Source organism: Drosophila innubila, chromosome X, assembly GCF_004354385.1.
Source record: "Drosophila innubila isolate TH190305 chromosome X, UK_Dinn_1.0, whole genome shotgun sequence".
Taxonomy (NCBI): Eukaryota; Metazoa; Arthropoda; class Insecta; order Diptera; family Drosophilidae; genus Drosophila; species Drosophila innubila.
In genome coordinates this window covers 37,137,871-37,161,519 of record NC_047626.1, presented here as the reverse complement: position 1 = coordinate 37,161,519, position 23,649 = coordinate 37,137,871, and the positions used below count along the sequence as shown (strand labels likewise).

The 23,649-nt window shown below is 36.4% G+C and overlaps 1 protein-coding gene and 1 pseudogene across 3 annotated transcripts in view; both read left to right on the top strand.

Annotated features, from left to right (window-relative positions):
- LOC117794158 (kinesin-associated protein 3) overlaps positions 1 to 3,964 on the top strand; it is a 76,764-nt gene extending 72,800 nt beyond the window's left edge. Inside the window, exons 7-9 of one of the 3 annotated variants that reach the window (XM_034634669.1) lie at positions 1,419 to 2,906; positions 3,346 to 3,584; positions 3,651 to 3,964. In XM_034634669.1, coding sequence (XP_034490560.1) covers positions 1,419 to 2,906; positions 3,346 to 3,584; positions 3,651 to 3,777 — 1,854 coding nt within the window. In that variant the 3' untranslated portion in view covers positions 3,778 to 3,964. Of the gene's footprint in view, positions 1 to 1,418; positions 2,907 to 3,345; positions 3,585 to 3,631 lie in introns of all 3 variants that reach the window. The other 2 variants (XM_034634668.1, XM_034634670.1) reach the window with 2 other exon arrangements.
- Positions 3,965 to 6,222: 2,258 nt separating this feature from the next.
- LOC117794018 lies at positions 6,223 to 21,255 on the top strand (annotated as a pseudogene).
- The last annotated feature ends 2,394 nt before the right edge of the window (positions 21,256 to 23,649 follow it).

Genomic DNA, 23,649 nt, shown 5'->3' with positions numbered 1-23,649 from the left:
TAATGGAATTAAAAAATAAAAATAAAATCTTACCCGGTCTGGGTTCGAGCTGGCGACCCCGTGTCCGTAAGTCTACGGCACCATCCTCTGCACTACCTAAGTACAAAGCCCGCTGGCTGACCAAACGCTGCTATATGTAAATCAAAATAGACGCGAACTTTTACCTTGATTTTGACACACTTGCAGATCAAATTTTCAAAAACGCCGCCTTATCTCCTGATGAAATTATCTTAAGATTATTGCTGCCAAGATTTAATGTCGTACGTCAAACCGTTTGGCCTGTGCAATGCTAATTCAGTCAGTCAGTTGGAAAAAGAGATTTATATATAAAGATAGATGAGCCAATTTTATTAAAACGAAAAAATGTTTTTAAATTAACCAAATTATTTCATTCCATTTAGTCCAAAGCTTAAAAACTCTTTTTTGCGATATTAAAAATGAACATATGTTGGAAAATCCGTGCATTGTATAATACATTTTTTCTGTTGGTAGCGAAAATATCTACCGAGACTCCAGCATTCACCAATTCAAATACGATACAAATGCTAACAGTTACCATTCACAGCGAACGGAAATAAATAATGTTTAGTGTTTTGCAAAACCTTTAATCCAAGAAGAAAATTTAAATTTCTTTAATTCATAGTTAGAAACAGCTAAACCCAATTAATCTTGTTATCAAATTTTATTACTGCTATGAACATTATGGTCGCAGCCTGTTAACAGCAGCTGTGCCATCTGTTGAACAATTTTTATGCTGTAGCCCTGCTACAGCAGCTTTGGCATCTGTTAAACATATTTTATGCTGCAGCCCTTTGATTTTGTTTTTGGGAAATAAATAGATATTTGCCTGGGCTGAACCGACAGGTCTTCAACCCGTGAAGCCTTGCGCGTGAGTCTAACAGACCGTCCTCTGCACTACTTTGCCACTGAATGCAGCGCTTGACCAAACTCTTCTACATGTAAACTGAAAATACATGTGAACTTTGACCTCCATTTTGACGTACTTGCAGGTCGAATTTGATGAAATAATAGTTTCAAGGTCGTACGTTAACCCGTTTGGGTTGTAGAATTTGAGTCAGTTGGACAAAGAGATTTAATATATACTATATGAAATTCAGCGACCTTGTATTAACAATATTTATGATCACCAAAATATAACAAAATTCGATAGGTATCACTGCGGACGGCAGATTAAACTGAATTTTGTTCGTCACAAAATTGGATATCAGAAATTTTGGGGCTAGAAATTGCTTTCGTCACTAGACTTTTACCTCGTGTAGAGGTTTTTTTTGTGGGTAAAATATTACTACCGATTCGAAAAAGAATAAAATTAAAATGCCATTTAAAAATTGCGCTTAATTTTTGTTTTTCAGTGACAATAATAAGTTTTCAATTAACATGCTATTAATCTTCTTCAGATGGAACCACCACGTCGACGCATACCAGAGTTGAAACAGCGGCCCAAATCGGGCAATTGGAGCAGCTTTCACGGAACCATGTCTTCATCATTAATTAAAAGTCAAATACTTAACAGCAGTTATAATGAGGCACTCTCTGAAGGAGCCAATTACAATGCTCATTCGAGTGGACTGGATACCCCAAGTCTAGTTGATTTAAAAGCACACAGCAATGAGTCACTAGATCACAGCGATCCTAAAGTCAAAAAGGAGGAAATTGATCGACTTAACAAACAGCTTAAAATTTTCGCCAAGAAACAGGAACAATTGCTACGCGTTGCATTCTATTTACTGTTAAACATGGCTGAGAATGTTAAACTGGAAGAAAAAATGCGTCGAAAAAATATTGTTAAGATGCTTGTTAAAGCACTAGATCGCCAGAACATTGATCTACTTTTGCTTGCTAGCACATTTCTCAAGAAATTATCTATTGTGGGCGACAACAAAGATGCGATGTGTGCCTTAAACATTGTCTCGAAATTACCTCGCCTTTTTCAAAATGCCCATACGGATCTGGTGCAGGTCACACTCAGACTTGTCTTTAATCTGTCATTTGATGGTGCGCTGCGTCGCAAAATGATTGCAGCTGGTTATTTGCCTATGCTGGTAAAATTTATCAACGATGAAAAACATCACGCCTTTGCCGTAAAAATACTTTACCACATGAGCCTTGATGATAAAGTTAAGGCAATGTTTACTCATACGGAGTGTGTGCAAATGGCGACTGATGCTATAATTCTGAATCTTAACGTAAATGTTGATCCGGATCTTATGGCGCTGTGCATTAATCTGTCACTAAATCGGCGCAACGCTCATATTATGGTTGAAGGTCAGCGGTTGCACAGCTTAATGGACCGTGCCTTTAATTATCAAGATGCTTTATTGATGAAATTGTTGCGCAATATATCTCAGCACGAGTCCTTGCAGCTGCAGTTTATTGACTATGTGGGGGATCTTGCTCGGATTCTGACTATCTGTGACGATGAAGCTTTTATTGTAGAGTGCTTGGGGATACTCGGAAATCTTGCGCTTACCGACATTGATTACTCGCAAATACTTCAAAATTTTCAGCTTTTACCGTGGATTCGTCAGTTGTTAGTGCCTTGTGCACGTTTGGACGATCTAGTACTCGACACTATTGTCTATCTGGGTACTTGCGCTTGTGATGAACTTTGTGCGCTGCTTTTCTGTCGTGCTAAGGTCGTTCTTTCATTAATTGAGCTACTAAAAGCTAAGCAGGAAGATGATGAGATTGTGCTACAAATCATTTACGTGTTTCAGCAAATACTTCGACACGAGAGTACGCGTGAATACATGGTCAAGGAAACTGAATCACCGGCTTATCTCATCGATCTTATGCATGACAAAAACGAGGCAATACGCAAAGTTTGCGATTATTGCCTGGACATCATAGCCGTTAGTAATTCTGAGTGGGCTAAACGTATCAAGGTGAGAACAACATAAAAAATTAACAGAGATCCGCCGCACAACCCATTTATTTTTAAAACTTCACACGAAAAGCCAGTATATATATTTGTTGGACGATTAATTTTTTTTTAATTTAACGACGACCTTTATGTTAAGCAAGATAGCTCACCACCGCATAGTTTTCTCAAAATATATGCACTTATTGCGGTTTAAGTTTAGAAGGTCGTTAATTTTACGAAACGGTCTCTACACTTGTCCGGCAAATTGTCATTGGAATATTTTCTCGGTTATTATGTAGATTATGTAGTGACAGACACGTTTCTTCAAATTTTAAAAACGAGTGATCATCTCTAGTTGAGTGCGGGCACCCTATATGAAATTAAAAATATTAGTCTAATATGTAAAGATATTCATACTGTATATGTGCTCAATCTTATTTAATTGTTTTGTTAATGCGCAGCTGGAAAAATTTCGAAATCATAACTCGCAATGGCTCTGCATGGTAGAGTTGCAGCAGGATCGTGATAACGAGCAGGATGATGATAATGATCTAGACACTTATTTACGATCAGAATACCTGGACAATTGCGATCTCTACAATAGCTCAAACATAAACGAGCACAACAACGACACAAATAGCAACAATAGTAATAATCCAGGCAGTCCAACTATGTCCACTTATAGCAGACCAGTCAGCACGTAAGTTAATCGCACACCAATTTGTTTAAGAGTATATCATTTATAAGTCTGTAGGTATCGGCGCAGTCAAGATCTTGATGAACTGTATAATATAACCTCCAGCTGTAAATCGCAATGCTGTAACCAGGGCGCCAATAATATATTCATGTACAATCAGCAGAACACAATTGAATTGAATGAAGAGCCGATATAGACAACACATTAAATAAATTACTTACTTACAACGCAAGATCAACAATTTCTATTTTTAAAAGAGTCATATTTTAGTATTTATTTATATGTTTCTTAGTTTACACATAATTTACGCCTGACGAGGATTTTATCCTTAGTAAAAACATCTTCACAGGCATATTTTTTTGTATATTGTATAAAATCTAAGCATTCATGAATGTACATTATTTAAATATTAATTAATATTATTAACTTTTTATCATTAATTTGCCATTTAAAGGGCGATATAAATGGTTTGCTTAACATGATAAAATAATGTTGTTGAATTAACGATTAGTTTAAATCATTGAACTATTTATTTTTAACAAATAACAAATCATTAAACATAAAAAATGAATTATTTTTAATCAACTATTGATGAGAATAAATGCTAACGATTATAATTATGAATATATTTTGAATTTGAGTCTTTTTCTACAATAATTCTATGTCTTTGACTTACGAGGACGGCTCAAAATGTTTTAAGCCTGACAATGATATAACAGTTTTATATATTTTTATTCAACATAGTCTTCTAGGTCAGAAAATTTCTTCCAGAAATTCTTTTACCACTTTAACACCTCTAAATATTATGCGCCGTACTGCTTATCCTGTGATAGCCACCTCATTCGATGAAAATGAGGTGTTTTCATGTATTTTTGACATGGCAACTGCTGATGGTGCATTATTCTGGATAAACAAACAAGGTATCAAACCCGGTAAACATCGTGACATATTCAAAATATGACAAACCCGGATTTTAGTCACCTAGGTGATCTCAGCTGTCTTTCTTACTTTGATTCGGCAGTCGCTCCAAACCATTTGTTGGATTTTGGCAATGCTTTCGTCAGTGATTAAAGATTTTGGCCGTCCTGGAAGCCTCTCATCTTCTGAGCTCAGGTCTACATAAACCTATTGTACAACGTGTTTGGCAAGAAATGCTGAAAAGAAAGAGTGGAGTTTTTTTAATAGGATAGCGCTGCAATCCACGTATCCACAGCGATAAAAACAATTTTTAAGGAACGAAAAATTGTTCTTGTCCTGATTTAAACCCAATCAAGTAAGTTTGAGAACTACTACACAACAAAATTTTTGTACTAAACCTTAATTCTCGACAACTTGTTCCTATGTCACCCGTATGATTAAGTGGACCGATTTGAACCAAATTTGGTCAGGATGTTAGCATAAGACGATACCAACACACATAATTTGTAAGATTTGTTTAATTATATTAAAATCTAAAAAAATTTTTCTTACTAAAGACTGATTTTGACCGAACGTTCCTATGGCAAATCGTTTAAATAGGTCCACTCTATCAAATATCTTCCATAAAAACGATCGGTCACAAATCAACAATTAGTTCGAAAATCTTTTTTAGTTTTAAGCCCTTTGAGATTTTGTGCGAGATCAGCACAAAAGAATAACAATGATAAAGCTGCATAGCAAGCAACAACAAAAATGCAAAATGTTGAAATATTTTATTTTTGATTTTAAAAAGTATTAAAAGAAATAAATTAAAAAATAAAATATTGCTTGGTCTGCCTGAGTTTGAGCCCACGTTGTCGTGGGCGTGAGTCCACGACACCATCCTCTGCACTATCTAGGTTCTTAACCCGCTGGCTGACCAAACGCTGCTATGTGTAAATCGAATTTAATGCACTTATAGGGCGAATTTGCCAAAGTGCCGTCTTAAACGCTGATAAATATGTCATATCTGTGTTGTGTTAAAATTTCAAACTTGTATCTTGAGCCGTTTGGCCGGTACAATGCTCAGTCAGTTGGACACACAACTTTATATATATAGATAACATTTTTTTGAAAGAGAAACGAATAATTATATTCACGCTGCCCGCTGCCTCTGCAATTCGACTTTGGGAAATTCGCCAGATTTGGCGGGAAAAAAACAGATTTGGCGGAAAAAACTAGATTTGGTCAACAAATTTGAGACGTAGCGTGCATAAGCAAATCTGTGAGTTTGGTGGAGAGCCTTGATGACAAAGTTAAGTCAATGTTTACTCATACGGAGTGTGTGCAAATAACGACGGATGCTATAATTGTGAGTCTTAACGTAAAGGTTGATCCGGATCTTATGGCGCTGTGCATTAATCTGTCACTAAATCGGCGCAACGCTCATATTATGGTTGAATATTATGGCAATCGCTGACCGATTGCACAGCTTAATGGACCGTGCCTTTAATTATCAAGATGCTTTATTGATGAAATTGTTGCGCAAAATATCTCAGCACGAGTCCTAGCAGCTGCAGTTTATTGACGATGTGGTGAACTTTGTGCGCTGCTTTTCTGCCGTGCTAAGGTCGTTCTTTCATTAATTGAGCTACTAAAAGCTAAGCAGGAAGATGATAAGATTGTGCTACAAATCATTTACGTGTTTCAGCAAATACTTCGACACGAGAGTACGCGTGAATACATGGTCAAGGAAACTGAATCACCGGCTTATCTCATCGATCTTATGCATGACAAAAACGAGGCAATACGCAAAGTTTGCGATTATTGCCTGGACATCATAGCCGTTAGTAATTCTGAGCGGGCTAAACGTATCAAGGTGAGAACAACAAAAAACTAGTCGGCCGGTGCTACAGTCGATCATACTCGACTGTCGGAGACCACGCACTTGTTATTTAAAAGCAGCCACTTCTAAAAATTAAATAATATTTAAGATAAACTTAAATTCTTATATATAACATAAATGTAAATCTTTAACAGAGATTAAATTAAAACTACATGTTCAATATGCAAAATGTTGTTATAAATAAACTAACCAACACTTAAGTCATATAGTAACAAATTTGAAGCTCAAAATTTAATTAAATAATAAATTTGAATCAAAAAAAGTTAACAGATAAATTTATTAAAAACATAAATTTACATACTAAATTTATAAAACATCACTGCGGACGGCAGTTCGCGTTAGTGACGAAAGCAGCACGAAGGGTGCGAAAGGCGACTAATTATATATACAGCTAAGTTGGAAAATTTGCTACGACTGTCCGATCAGATCGAGTTATATACCGATCGACAGGTTTAGTTCTAACTTACAAAATGGCGTACTAAAACTTTTCTAACCAACCTGGGTCATGAGATACGGGGTGTAAGTGGGAGGAAAAATTTTGATAATTGCAGCTTATGGGGCCGTTGGGGCTTTTGGTAAAATTTTTTATTTTTTAAAAATTCTAATTAAAAATACGCGTCGATTGATACCTCAATCACCCAAATCCGATAACTGGTTCAAAAGATAAATAAATTTGAAAATTTTAGTGGACTTCTCAAAATGAAATGAAAAGTCAGTTTGTTTGTCTGTTTGCATCAAAGCGCTAAAGAAGCTTAAATGTAATGATGGGGATTGATTCCTTTTCAAAAATCTAGAAATGTTTGTTCTACGACTTTTTCAATTTCCCGCTAGTTTAGCGGGAAAACGCTAAATCCCGCCAAAATTGAAACCTCAACAGTTTCCAAACCATAGAAGCTACAGATATGTTCTATATATCATTAGAAAGGTGTGTTTGAGGGCTTTTAGGCGTACCTTTAAACTTTTTTTCTAAAGTACTCAGGTAACATTTTACAGGTGAAATAAAGTTTTTTAGCTTACATTTTGGCGATTTCTGACAAAACGGCTTTAACGATTTTTGTTAAATTTTAATATGTTGTAATACGTACAATTTCGCGTTTTTTGGTATATGAAACATAAATTTTGGTTGAGGGGTTCGGAAGATATTACCTGTTAAGTGAATAAATACATTTTTCTATCGGTCGAAAATCACGTTTTAGTACGAAAAACTTTTTGGTTTTATGAGATATCTCAACCAAAATGATACAATATGCATTTAGCTTGGTTTTATATATTCTGACCAAAGTTGGTTCAAATCGGACTACTATATCATATAGCTGTCATATGACCGATCGGGTCAAAATTAGGTTTTAGTATGAAAAACTTTTTTGTTTAATGAGAAATCTTAACCAAACTAATACAATATGCATTTATCTTGGTTTTATATATCCTGACCAAAGTTGGTTCAAATCGGACCACTATATCATATAGCTGTCATAGGACCGATCGGTCCAATATTAAGTCTTAGTATGAAAAACTTTTTTGTTTTACTAGATATCGTAACCAAACTAATAGAATATGCATTTATTTAAGACTTATATATCCTGAACAAAGTTGGTTCTAATCGGAACCACTATATCATATAGCTGTCATAGGACCGATCGGGTGAAATCCAAGTCTTAGTATGAAAAACTTTTTTTTTTTCATAGTAAATTCGGGGTCTCCGACAGTAGAGTATGCTCGGCTGTAGCAACGCGAGCAAAGCGAGCAGGGGGCGGAGCCCCCTAGTTTTTCTTTTTAATTAAAGAAAAAAAATTTTTTAAATAACTAAATTTATATATTTTACTATTTGCCTGCATTAATGATAAAGTTACAATGTGTTACAATTGCAAAAATTTCTGATATCCCACAAAAAAACCTCTACACGAGGTAAACGTCTAGTGACGAAAGCAATTTCTAGCCCCAAAATTTCTGATATCCAATTTTGTGACGAAAAAAATTGAGTTTAATCTACAAATTTTAAATAAAAATATAAATTATTAAAAAAAAAGGGAAAATTGGCATTCGGCACTGCGCAAAAAGTTATTTTTATGTACAAAGAAGATCACCCTTTTTACTCACAGTGCACAATGCCAATTTTCGTTTTTTTATATTAATTTATATTTTTATTTAACATTTTTAGATTAAACTGAATTTTGTTCGTCACAAAATTGGATATCAGAAATTTTGGGTCTAGAAATTGCTTTCGTCACTAGACTTTTACCTCGTTTAGAGGTTTTTTTTGTGGGATTAAATTTACATAGAATTTTAACATGACATTTATATAAATGTCAAAAATTATTTAAATAAAATTATTAAACATATATTCAATATAATATGTCGATATAACATTTATAAATAATAATTTATAAAATTTTTGAAGTTAAATAATAATTTGAAAAAAATTAAAAAATAGCTAAAAAATCGGGTAAAAAAAGTTGTCCCCGGCGGGAATCGAACCCGCAACAAAACTTCAAAAAATATTAAATGACAGAGGTTTAACATATTGAGCCAGACTTGCACATATCCGTTTAGCCTCCCAAATTGCCATATTACTTCTTTTATTACTCAATTACAAAATTAAAAAATTTTATTTTAGCCTTTAATCATCTTAATAATACATTTATTTATTTTAAATGAAAAAGAAAAAAGAATAAAAGTTTAATGACTTTCGCCCACGGCAGAGCTCGAACCCACGAATTTTCTGACCTCCCGTATCGTAGCACGCTACGCCACAGAAGCACATGACTGATCGGAAGCAAATTTGTTATGTAATAAGTTAACTCAATTTTCATGTTATCAAGTTATTCAAGATTTAATTACTTGCCAACGCTCCCTTATCAAATCAAACAGTAAAATTTATTATTTGAATATCTTGACTATTTACTGTCCGATCGAAGTGAAATTTTCTGAAAAAATCCAGAATACTTTTCTCTTTGTCTATGCAAAATCTTAAGTCTCTAGCTTTTTAATTGCTCTTTCAATTTGGATATTAAATTATTTTTTAGATTTGTAGGCGGTTAAGGGGGCTTGGCCAAATTTTGTAACATACTTCATCTGCCTGCAATATAGAGCAACCTCCATACCAAGTTTGGTGTCTCTAGCTTTTAAATTGTTCTTATAATTTGGATATGAAATTTTCTATGTCGATTTTTAAGAGGTAAAGGGGGCGTGGTCGAATTCTAAAACAAACTTGATCTGCTTGCAGTACAGAGGAACCTACATACCAAGTTTAGTGTCTCTAGCTCATATAGTCTCTGAGATCTAGGACATTGCTATATCGACTCGGCAATTGATGCTGATCAAGAATATTTACACTTTATAGGGTCTGCCACGCCTCCTTCTGCCTGTTACGCACATTTTTTTTAAAACAAACTTAATAGACCCCTGTACTTTTTTTTAAGTACGGGGTCTAAAAATAACAGAGATCCGCCGCACAACCCATTTATTTTTAAAACTTCACACGAAAAACCAGTATATATATTTGTTGGAAGATTAATTTTTTTTTAATTTAACGACGACCTTTATGTTAAGCAAGATAGCTCACCACCGCATAGTTTTCTCAAAATATATGCACTTATTGCGGTTTAAGTTTAGAAGGTCGTTAATTTTACGAAACGGTCTCTACACTTGTCCGGCAAATTGTCATTGGAATATTTCCTCGGTGATTATGTAAAATCACAAACTGTAGCCGCAATAGTGACAGACACGTTTCTTCAAATTTTAAAAACGAGTGATCATCTCTAGTTGAGTGCGGGCACCCTATATGAAATTAAAAATATTAGTCTAATATGTAAAGATATTCATACTGTATATGTGCTCAATCTTATTTAATTGTTTTGTTAATGCGCAGCTGGAAAAATTTCGAAATCATAACTCGCAATGGCTCTGCATGGTAGAGTTGCAGCAGGATCGTGATAACGAGCAGGGAGATGATAATGATCTATACACTTACTTACGATCTGAATACCTGGACAATTGCGATCTTTACAATAGCTCAAACATAAACGAGCACGACAATGACACAAATAGCAACAATAGTAATAATCCAGGCAGTCCAACTATGTCCACTTATAGCAGACCAATTTAGCACGTTTGTTAATCGCACACCAATTTGTTTAAGAGTATATCTTTTATAAGTCTGTAGGTATCGGCGCATCTTTAATTATTTACCTTCGGACCGTGCAGACGTGTTTCTTTAAAGCGCTCCGAATTAATCAAAATTGATGCGCACGATCATCCATTTAGTTTTGAAAGTGTTATTAAACAAATATATAAACTTTAAGCAAATCAAATAGAATTTGAATTGATCAAGTGTTAACTTCAATGAGTCACTACGATACCCGTGCCTAACGTCAGCGCGAGCAAGACGAGCGGCGACTCTCTTTGGCCAAAAATAACGCTTACTTTAGCTTTGTCTCAGAAGCAAAACCAACAACGCAACACACAACAGCCAAAAAATCAAAGCAGAACCTCTAAGCCGTAGAAGATGTGAGAGCGCGTTCTTGCTATCCGATTTTACCAACTACAACTCCAAAAACCTGGAGCGAAGAGTGTGCCTCTCCATTACCGACCCCCTCACCGCGGAATCCACTATCACCACCAAACTTGCCCGTACAAGTCGCTGCTGCTAACGCTACGGCAACAACGTTAACTGTGTCAACAGTCGTCGTACCATCTTTGCTGACCAAGCGCAAGCTCTTTCAACTACTGCTTCGATTGCAAGCGCAGCGTCAAAAGCAACGGGTCCGGCTAGGCAGACCGGAATGGATCGCTACATTCAAATAAAGCGAAAACTTAGCCCACAAAAAATACGGGAAAATAAATCAAAAATTAATCGCGGTGACTCAAACCAAACTGCTGGAGACCCAGTAAACACCATCAATAGGTTTGCACCGCTGGCTGATACTGTCAACGACCAGCCTACCAAAGCAGGAAATGGAGCAAAGAAACTAAAGCCCCCACCTATATACATCCGGGAAAAAAAATCCAACGCATTCGTGAACAAGATCGTTGACCTAGTAAGAAACAACAATTTTCATGTCGTTCCTTTAATTAAAGGGAACATTCACGAAATCAAGCTTCAATCAAAAGACGAGGAGCATTTCCGTAAAATCTCCAAGTATCTAAATGAAGCTAAGAAAAACTTCTACACTTATCAACTAAAAAGCAGCAAGGGCCTGCAGGTTGTACTTAAAGGTATTGAACCGGATGTAACCCCTTCCGAGGTCGCAAGTGCGTTAAAAGAGAAGGGCTTCCTCGCTAAGAGAGTTACAAATATTTTAAACAAAAGCAAAATACCGCAACCTCTCTTCAAAGTTGAGCTGGAGCCAGATAGTAAAGCTCCAAAGAAAAATTAAGTGCACCCGATCTACAAACTACAGCTCCTGCTGCATCGCCGGATCACTGTTGAGGAACCACACAAACGGAATGGTCCAGTTCAATGCTCAAACTGCCAGGAATATGGGCATACCAGGACGTACTGCACGCTGCGTTCGGTATGTGTAGCTTGTGGAGACTCCCATGGCCCTGATTCCTGCCAAGTCAACAAGAATGACCCTAGTACAAAAAAGTGCGGAAACTGCGGTGGAAATCACACAGCTAATTACAGAGGCTGTCCAGTGTACAAGGAACTAAAAAGCCGCATCCGACGTGTACCAACAGCACGCCATCCGCACCTGCCAGGTGCAACTGCAGCTTCCCAAAATACACCCGACGTCTCCTTCGCCAAAGCAGCCAGGTCCTCATTTGGTCCCGCAAACACTGTCAACGGCATATCTTTCGCCAATGTTTTAAAATCTGGCCTTCAAAAATCAGCTCCCTCAGCAGCGCCCCCAAGGGTAATACAAGAAGATTCGAGTATGGATAACGCGCAGCAGCCCATGCAGCAGTCACAAAGCCCTATTGAAACGATGATTTTCACCCTACAACAAAGTTTGATGGAGTTCATGTCGTTTATGAGATCAACTCTGCAAAATCTTATGCAAAATCAAAACACCTTGATACAGATGCTTGCATCTCAACAATCCAAATAACCAATGGCGCCTCTACGAATATCTCTGTGGAACGCCAACGGTGTTTCACGGCATAAACTTGAACTTACCCAATTCCTATACGACAATTACATTGATGTAATGCTGCTGTCTGAGACGCACCTTACTAACAAATATAACTTTCAAATACGTGGATACATATTCTACGGCACAGATCATCCGGATGGAAAAGCACATGGCGGAACCGGTATTCTAATAAGAAACCGCATCAAACACAAAAGGTTTGCGGCAAACTACCTACAAGCCACATCTATAATTGTACAATCGGACATCAGCAATCTTACTATCGCAGCTGTATATTGTCCTCCCCGCTTTACAATCTCTGAAGATCAATTCATGCAATTCTACAATTCACTGGAACAGCGATTTATAGCAGTAGGAGACTATAATGCGAAACACCCGCACTGGGGCTCTCGCCTTGTGACCGCAAAAGGAAGGCAGCTATACAACGCAATCATAAAGCCAAGCAACAAACTCAACTATGTTTCCCCGGGTAGTCCTACATACTGGCCAGCAGACCCCAACAAACAACCAGACTTAATAGATTTTGCTGTGACAAAAAACATCCCACGCAATCTGATAAGCGCCGTAGCACTTTCGGATCTTTCATCCGACCACTCCCCCGTGATATTAAATCTACTCCAATCCCCGGAATATGTGGAATATTCTAATAGACTCACAACACACAGAACCAACTGGCTCAAGTACAAGAAATACGTTAGCTCTTCCCTCGATCTTGCTCCGCAGTTCAACATCGAAGCGGACATCGACTGCTCTGCGGACTTATTAGAATCAGTACTTGTTGCAGCAGCTAAGATCTCTACTCCACAACGCGCGCATGTGCAGACGAATAAACGTAAAGCTAATCTTCAAATAGAACAACTTGTTCTGGAAAAGCGACGATTGCGATGTGAGTGGCAGTCTCACCGGTCGCCATCTACAAAACAACGCTTTAAAGATGCTTCACGCAGACTCAGCAAAGCTCTTAAGCATGAAGAAGCAGATGCCCAACGCCGCTACATAGAGCAATTATCACCAACCAGTACCAAGCATCCTTTGTGGAGGGCTCACCCTACGCTAAGTGCGCCGATCGTAACAGTAACGCCTATAAGAAACTCCTCAGGCTGCTGGGCCCGTAGCGACAAAGACAGACCTAACACATTTGCTGCTCACCTACGTCATATATTCCAACCAAATCCCGCAACAAATTCGTTTTTACTATCATCCTGTGTATCTGATAGTCCTGGCGAACCTGAACCACCTGAATTTCGTCCAAATGAAATTGTAAAAGTCATCAAAAAACAGATGAAACCAAAGAAAGCTCCAGGCTGCGATCTAATAACTCAAAAATGATCATTGAACTTCCAAACTGTGCTATTTCCTCATCTGTAAACTTTTCAACGCGATTACAACCATCGGCTACTTCCCAAAAAAATGGAAGAAATCGGTCATTATAATGATTCCCAAACCAGGAAAAGACCATACAATACCATCATCGTACAGACCAATTAGCCTACTACCGTGCTTGTCTAAGCTTTTTGAAAAATGCCTCTTGACGCGCATAATTCCTCATCTGAGAACACACAACACAATCCCAACACATCAATTTGGCTTCCGAGAAAAGCATGGAACTATCGAGCAAGTTAACCGAATAACATCAGAAATACGTACAGCATACGAACATCGGGAATACTGCAGCGCAATATTCCTCGACGTCTCAGGCCTTCGATCGAGTGTGGCTTGAAGGTCTCATGCATAAAATCAACTCGACGCTCCCAGTGTACACTTATAGGCTTCTCGAGTCGTACCTCTACAATAGAGTCTTCGCAGTGAGATGCAACACCACTACATCCGATGATCATATTATAGAAGCTGGAGTTCCCCAGGGAAGTGTATTGGGACCAACACTATACGTAATTTTACAGCGGACATCCCCATAAACGAGCGGCTAACAGCATCTACGTTTGCCGACGACACCGCAATTTTAGTCGTTCCAGATGCCACATTGAAGCATCAGCACGTCTAGCTGAACATTTGGCGGTAGTAGAGAAATGGCTAGCCGACTGGCGTATGAAATAAATAAACAAAAACATATCACGTTTACTCTCAACATGCAAACATGTCCTCCGTTAGCACTGTGTAACACAACTCCCACAAGCCAAAGAAGTAACGTACCTTGGCGTTCATCTTGATAGGCGGCTCACCTGGCGTCGGCACCTTGAAGCAAAAAAAACGCAGATTAAACTGAAAGCCAACAACCTCTATTGGCTTTTGAATCCCCGATCTCCTCTCAGCTTAGACTACAAGGTTCTACTCTACAATTCCACCATAAAACCAGTGTGGACTACGGCTCGCAGCTTTGGGAAACGCGTGCAGTAGCAATATTGATGTCATCCAACGAGCACAATCAAAATCCTGAGGACTATCACTGGGGCACCATATTGCCTGAAACGAGAACATTCATAGAGATTTGAACGTTATATACGTCAAAGATGAGATAGCAAGACAAAGGCGAGCTACAACATTAAGCTAGCTTTGCACCCAAATCCTCTTGCTCAACGGTTAACTCGGGTTTGCAGTCGAACCCGCCTTAAACGAAACGACCTTCCAGCCCAGCAATAAACCATTGGGGCACCGTAGATCATATTAAGTCAACATGACTGTTAGTTAAGCTTTAAATATAAGATTTGATAAACTTATTGTAAGTCTCCTTGAGAAGATTCAATAAATAAAGGCAAAGTAAAAAAAAAAAAAAAAAAATGGCGCAGTCAAAATCTTGATGAACTGTATAATATAACCTCCATTGTAAATCGCAATGCTGTAACCAGGCGCCAATGATATATTCATGTACAATCAGCAGAACTGAATTTAATGAAAATGATATAGACAACACATTAAATAAATTATTACTTACAACGAAAGAAGAAAATTTATTTTAAAAGACTCATATTTTAGTATTTATTTTTATGTTTTTGGTTTACATAATTTACGCCTGACGAGGATTTTATCCTTAGTAAAAACATCTTCACAGGCATATTTTTTTGTATATTGTATAAACCTAAACATTCATGAATGTACATTATTTAAATATTAATGAATATTAATAACTTTTATCATTAATTTGCCATTTAAAGGGCGATATAAATGGTTTGCTTAACATGATAAAATAATGTTGTTGAATTAACGATTAGTTTAAATCATTGAACTATTTATTTTAAATAACAAATCATTAAACATAAAAAATTTATTATTAATCAACTATTGATGAGAATAAATGCTAACGATTATAATTATGAATATATTTTGAGTTTTAGTCTTTTTCTACAATAATTCTATGTCTTTGACTTACGAGGACTGCTCAAAATGTTTGAAGCCTGACAATGATATAACAGTTTTATATATTTTTATTCAACATAGTCTTCTAGGTCAGCAAATTTCTTCCAGAAATTCTTTTACCACTTTAACACCTCTAAATATTATGCGCCGTACTGCTTATCCTGCGATAGCCACCTCATTCGATGAAATGAGGTGTTTTCATGTATTTTGACATGTATTTTGGCAACTGCTGATGGTGCATTATTCTGGATAAACAAGGTATCAAACCCGGTAAACATCGACATATTCAAAATATGACAAACACGGATTTTAGTCACCTAGGTGATCTCAGCTGTCTTTCTTACTTTGATTCGGCAGTTGCTCCAAACCATTTGTTGGATTTTGGCAATGCTTTCGTCAGTGATTAAAGATTTTGGCCGTCCCGGAAGCCTCTCATCTTCTAAGCTCAGGTCTACATAAACCTATTGGACAACGTGTTTGGCAAGAAATACTGAAAAGAAAGAGTGGAGTTTTTTTTAATAGGATAGCGCTGCAATCCACGTATCCACAGCGATAAAAACAGTTTTTAAGGAACGAAAAATTGTTCTTGTCCTGATTTAAACCCAATCAAGTAAGTTTGAGAACTACTACACAACAAAATTTTTGTACTAAACCTTAATTCTCGACAACTTGTTCCTATGTCACCCGTATGATTAAGTGGACCGATTTGAACCAAATTTGGTCAGGATGTTAGCATAAGACGATACCAACACACATAATTTGTAAGATTTGTTTAATTATATTAAAATCTAAAAAAGTTTTTCTTACTAAAGGCTGATTTTGACCGAACGGTCCTATGGCAAATCATTCAAATAGGTCCACTCTATCAAATATCTACCATAAAAGCGATCGGTCACAAATCAACATTTAGTATGATAATCTTTTAGTTTCAAGCCCCACAAAAAAATAAATGATGAAGCTGCATAATAAACAACAAAAATGCAAAATGTTGCAATATTTTATATTTGATTTTAAAAAATATTAAAATAAATAAATTAAAAATAAACTATTGCTTGGTCTGCCTGAGTTTGAGCCCACGTTGTCGTGGGTGAGTCCACGACACCATCTCTGCACTATCTAGGTTCTGAACCCGCTGCTGACCAAACGCTGCTATATCATCATACAAATCAAAATAAACGCGAACTTTGACATCGAATTTAACGCACTTATAGGGCGAATTTTCCAAAGCGCCGTCTTAAACGCCGATGATTTTGTCATATCTGTGTTGTGTTAAAATTTCAAACTTGTATCTTGAGCCGTTTGGCCGGTACAATGCTCAGTCAGTTGGACACACAACTTTATATATATAGATAACATTTTTTTGAAGAGAAACGAATAATTATATTCACGCTGCCCGCTGCCTCTGCAATTCGACTTTGGAAATTCGCCAGATTTTTGGGGAAAAAAACAGATTTGGCGGAAAAATCTAGATTTGGTCAAAATTTGAGACTTGGCGTGCAAAAGCAAATTTGTGAGTTTGGTTGAGATAACTTAAGAAAAAAAAAGTTTTCTTACTAAAACTTAATACTATCCCGATTGTTCCTATGACAGTTATATGATAGTAACCGATTTTGACCAAATTGTTAAAATATCGTAAAATGTATAAATATGTTAATAAAATGAAATTAAAAATAAAAATAAAATCTTTCTCGGTCTACGTTCGAGCAGCGACCCCGTGTCCGTGAGTCTACGACACTATCCTCTGCACTACCAAAGTACTAAGCAAGCTGGATCAAACGCTGCTATATGTAAATCAAAATAGACGCGAAATTTGACCTCGATTTTGACACATTTGCAGGTCAAATTTTCCAAAACGCCGCCTTATCTCCCGATGAAATTATCTTAAGATTATTGTTGCCAAGTTTTAATGTCGTACGTCAAACCGTTTGGCCTGTAGAATTCTAAATCGGTCAGTCAGTGGACAAAGAGATTTATATATAGATAGATGAGTATTTTTTATTAAAACGAAAAATGTTTTTTAAATTAACCAAATTATTTCATTCCATTTAGTCCAAAGCTTAAAACTCTTATTTACGCTATAAAAATGAACATATGTTGGAAAATCCGTGCATTGTATAATACTTTTTTCTGTTGGTAGCGAAAATATCTAGATCTTAATTACATTCTTAGAATATTTCAAAACCAAAATGAGCCAATTGCAACATAGAAGTGCCATTGCGCCAACAGAAAAATACGCCAAGTGTGGCAACCGAGATTCCAGCATTCACCAATTCAAATACGATACAAATGCTAACAGTTTCCATTCACAACGAACGGAAATAAATAATGTTTAGTGTTTTGCAAAACCTTTAATCCAAGAAGAAAATTTAAATTTCTTTAATTCATAGTTAGAAACAGCTAAACCCAATTAATCTTGTTATCAAATTTTATTACTGCTATGAACATTATGGTCGCAGCCTGTTAACAGCAGCTGTGCCATCTGTTGAACAATTTTTATGCTGTAGCCCTGCTACAGCAGCTTTGGCATCTGTTAAACATATTTTATGCTGCAGCCCTTTGATTGTGTTTTTGTGTGAGATTAATAGATAAAGCGAACATTACAATGCACAGCAAACAACAACAAAAATGCAGAATGTAGCAAAATATTAGTTTTGATTTTAAAAAATACGAATTACAATAAATTAAAAAAAAAGTTATATTTGCCTGGGCTGAACCGGCAGGTCTTCAACCCGAAAAGCCTTGCGCGTGAGTCTAACAGACCGTCCTCTGCACTACTTTGCCACTGAATGCCGCGCTTGACCAAACTCTACTACATGTAAACTGAAAATGCATGTGAACTTCGACCTCCATTTTGACGCACTTGCAGGTCGAATTTGGCAAAACGCCGCATCATCTTCCGATGAAATAATAGTTTCAAGGTCGTACGTTAACCCGTTTGGGTTGTAGAATTTGAGTCAGTTGGCGAAAGAGATACTATATGAAATTCAGCGACCTTGTATTAACAATATTTATGATCACCAAAATATAATAAAATTCGAAAGGTATAAAATATTACCACAGACACGACAAAAATAAAATTAAAACACCATTTAATAATTGTGCTTAGTTTTTATTTTTTAGAGACAAAAATAAGTTTTCAAATAACATGCTATTAATCTTCTTCAGATGGAACCGCCACGTCGACCCATACCAGAGTTGAAACAGCGCCCCAAATTGGGCAATTGAGCAGCTCTCACGGAACCATGTCTTCATCATTAATTAAAAGTCAAATACTCAACAGCAGTTATAATGAGGCACTCTCTGAAGGAGCCAATTACAATGCCCATTCAAATGGACTGGATTCCCCATATCTAGTTGATTTAAAAGCACACAGCACTAGATCACAGCGATCCTAAAGACTAAAAGGAGGAAATTGATCGACTTAACAAACAGCTTAAAATGTTTGCCAAGAAACAGGAACAATTGATACGCGTTGCATTCTATTTACTGTTTAACATGGCTAAGAATGTTAAACTGAAAGAAAAATGCGTCGAAAAAATATTGTTAAGATACTCATGCTTGCTAGCACATTTCTCAAGAAATTATCTATTGTGGGCGACAACAAAGATGCGATGTGTGCCTTAAACATTGTCTAGAAATTACCTCGCCTTTTTCAAAATGCCCATACGGATCTGGTGCAGGTCACACTCAGAGTTGTCTTTAATCTGTCATTTGATGGTGCGCTGCGTCGCAATATGATTGCAGCTGGATATTTGTCTATGCTGGTAAAATTTATCAACGATGAAAAACATCACGCCTTTGCCGTAAAAATACTTTACCATATGAGCCTTGATGACAAAGTTAAGTCAATGTTTACTCATACGGAGTGTGTGCAAATGGCGACTGATGCTATAATTCTGAATCTTAACGTAAAGGTTGATCCGGATCTTATGGTGCTGTGCATAAATCTGTCCCTAAATCGGCGCAACGCTCATATTATGGTTAAAGGTCAGCGATTGCACAGCAATGGACCGTGCCTTTAATTATCAAGATGCTTTATTGATGAAATTGTTGCGCAATATATCTCAGCACGAGTCCTTGCAGCTGCAGTTTATTGACTATGTGGGGATCTTGCTCGATTCTGACTATCTGTGACGATGAAGCTTTTATTGTAGAGTGCTTGGGGATACTCGGAAATCTTGCGCTTACCGACATTGATTACTCGCAAATACTTAAAATTTTCAGCTTTTACCGTGGATTCGTCAGTTGTTAGTGCCTTGTGCACGTTTGGACGATCTAGTACTCGACACTATTGTCTATCTGGGTACTTGCGCTTGTGATGAACTTTGTGCGCTGCTTTTCTGTCGTGCTAAGGTCGTTCTTTCATTAATTGAGCTACTAAAAGCTAAGCAGGAAAATGATGAGATTGTGCTACAAATCATTTACGTGTTTCAGCAAATACTTCGACACGAGAGTACGCGTGAATACATGGTCAAGGAAACTGAATCACCGGCTTATCTCATCGATCTTATGCATGATAAAAACGAGGCAATACGCAAAGTTTGCGATTATTGCCTGGACATCATAGCCGTTAGTAATTCTGAGTGGGCTAAACGTATCAAGGTGAGAACAACATAAAAAATTAACAGAGATCCGCCGCACAACCCATTTATTTTAAAACTTCACGAAAAACCAGTATATATATTTGTTGGAAGATTAATTTTTTTTTAATTTAACGACGACCTTTATGTTAAGCAAGATAGCTCACCACCGCATAGTTTTCTCAAAATATATGCACTTATTGCGGTTTAAGTTTAGAAGGTCGTTAATTTTACGAAACGGTCTCTACACTTGTCCGGCAAATTGTCATTGGAATATTTTCTCGGTTATTATGTAGATTATGTAGTGACAGACACGTTTCTTCAAATTTTAAAACGAGTGATCATCTCTAGTTGAGTGCGGGCTCCTATATAAAATTAAAAATATTAGTCTAATATGTAAAGATATTCATACTGCAAATGTGCTCAATCTTATTTAATTGTTTTAATAATGCGCAGCTGGAAAATTTCGAAATCATAACTCGCAATGGCTCTGCATGGTAGAGTTGCAGCAGGATCGTGATAACGAGCAGGATGATGATAATGATCTAGACACTTATTTACGATCAGAATACCTGGACAATTGCGATCTCTACAATAGCTCAAACATAAACGTGCACAACAATGACACAAATAGCAACAATAGTAATAATCCAGGCAGTCCAACTATGTCCACTTATAGCAGACCAGTCAGCACGTAAGTTAATCGCACACCAATTTGTTTAAGAGTATATCATTTATAAGTCTGTAGGTATCGGCGCAGTCAAGATCTTGATGAACTGTATAATATAACCTCCAGCTGTAAATCGCAATGCTGTAACCAGGGCGCCAATAATATATTCATGTACAATCAGCAGAACACAATTGAATTGAAGGAAGAGCTGATATAGACAACACATTAAATAAATTACTAACTTACAACGCAAGATCAAAATTTCTATTTTTAAAAGACTCATATTTTAGTATTTATTTATATGTTTTTTAGTTTACACATAATTTACGCCTGACGAGGATTTTATCCTTAGTAAAAACATCTTCACAGGCATATTTTTTTGTATATTGTATAAAACCTAAACATTCATGAATGTACATTATTTAAATATTAATGAATATTATTAACTTTTATCATTAATTTGCCATTTAAAGGGCGATATAAATGGTTTGCCTAACATGATAAAATAATGTTGTTGAATTAACGATTAGTTAAAATCATTGAACTATTTATTTTTAACAAATAACAAATCATTAAACATAAAAAATGTATTATTATTAATCAACTATTGATGAGAATAAATGCTAACGATTATAATTATGAATATATTTTGAGTTTTAGTCTTTTTCTACAATAATTCTATGTCTTTGACTTACGAGGACTGCTCAAAATGTTTTAAGCCTGACAATGATATAACAGTTTTATATATTTTATTCAACATAGTCTTCTAGGTCAGAAAATTTCTTCCAGAAATTCTTTTACCACTTTAACACCTCTAAATATTATGCGCCGTACTGCTTATCCTGTGATAGCCACCTCATTCGATGAAAATGAGGTGTTTTCATATATTTTGACATGGCAACTGCTGATGGTGCATTATTCTGGATAAACAAACAAGGTATCAAACCCGGTAAACATCGTGACATATTCAAAATATGACAAACACGGATTTTAGTCACCTAGGTGATCTCAGCTGTCTTTCTTACTTTGATTCGGCAGTCGCTCCAAACCATTTGTTGGATTTTGGCAATGCTTTCGTCAGTGATTAAAGATTTTGGCCGTCCTGGAAGCCTCTCATCTTCTGAGCTCAGGTCTACATAAACCTATTGGACAACGTGTTTGGCAAGAAATACTGAAAAGAAAGAGTGGAGTTTTTTAATAGGATAGCGCTGCAATCCACGTACCACAGCGATAAAAACAGTTTTTAAGGAACGAAAACCCAATCAAGTAAGTTTGAGAACTACTACACAACAAAATTTTTGTACTAAACCTTAATTCTCGACAACTTGTTCCTATGTCACCCGTATGATTAAGTGGACCGATTTGAACCAAATTTGGTCAGGATGTTAGCATAAGACGATACCAACACACATAATTTGTAAGATTTGTTTAATTATATTAAAATCTAAAAAAGTTTTTCTTACTAAAGGCTGATTTTGACCGAACGGTCCTATGGCAAATCATTCAAATAGGTCCACTCTATCAAATATCTACCATAAAAGCGATCGGTCACAAATCAACATTTAGTATGATAATCTTTTTTAGTTTCAAGCCCCACAAAAAAATAACAATGATGAAGCTGCATAATAAACAACAACAAAAATGCAAAATGTTGCAATATTTTATATTTGATTTTAAAAAATATTAAAAATAAATAAATTAAAAAATAAACTATTGCTTGGTCTGCCTGAGTTTGAGCCCACGTTGTCGTGGGCGTGAGTCCACGACACCATCCTCTGCACTATCTAGGTTCTGAACCCGCTAGCTGACCAAACGCTGCTATATCATCATACAAATCAAAATAAACGCGAACTTTGACATCGAATTTAACGCACTTATAGGGCGAATTTTCCAAAGCGCCGACTTAAACGCCGATGATTTTGTCATATCTGTGTTGTGTTAAAATTTCAAACTTGTATCTTGAGCCGTTTGGCCGGTACAATGCTCAGTCAGTTGGACACACAACTTTATATATATAGATAACATTTTTTTTAAAGAGAAACGAATAATTATATTCACGCTGCCCGCTGCCTCTGCAATTCGACTTTGGGAAATTCGCCAGATTTGGCGGAAAAAAACAGATTTGGCGGAAAAATCTAGATTTGGTCAAAAAATTTGAGACTTGGCGTGCAAAAGCAAATTTGTGAGTTTGGTTGAGATAACTTAAGAAACAAAAAGTTTTTCTTACTAAAACTTAATACTATCCCGATTGTTCCTATGACAGTTATATGATATAGTAACCCGATTTTGACCAAATTGTTAAATATCGTAAAATGTATAAATATGTTAATAAAATGAAATTAAAAATAAAAATAAAATCTTTCTCGGTCTACGTTCGAGCTCGCGACCCCGTGTCCGTGAGTCTACGACACTATCCTCTGCACTACCAAAGTACTAAGCAAGCTGGCCGATCAAACGCTGCTATATGTAAATCAAAATAGACGCGAAATTTGACCTCGATTTTGACACATTTGCAGGTCAAATTTTCCAAAACGCCGCCTTATCTCCCGATGAAATTATCTTAAGATTATTGTTGCCAAGTTTTAATGTCGTACGTCAAACCGTTTGGCCT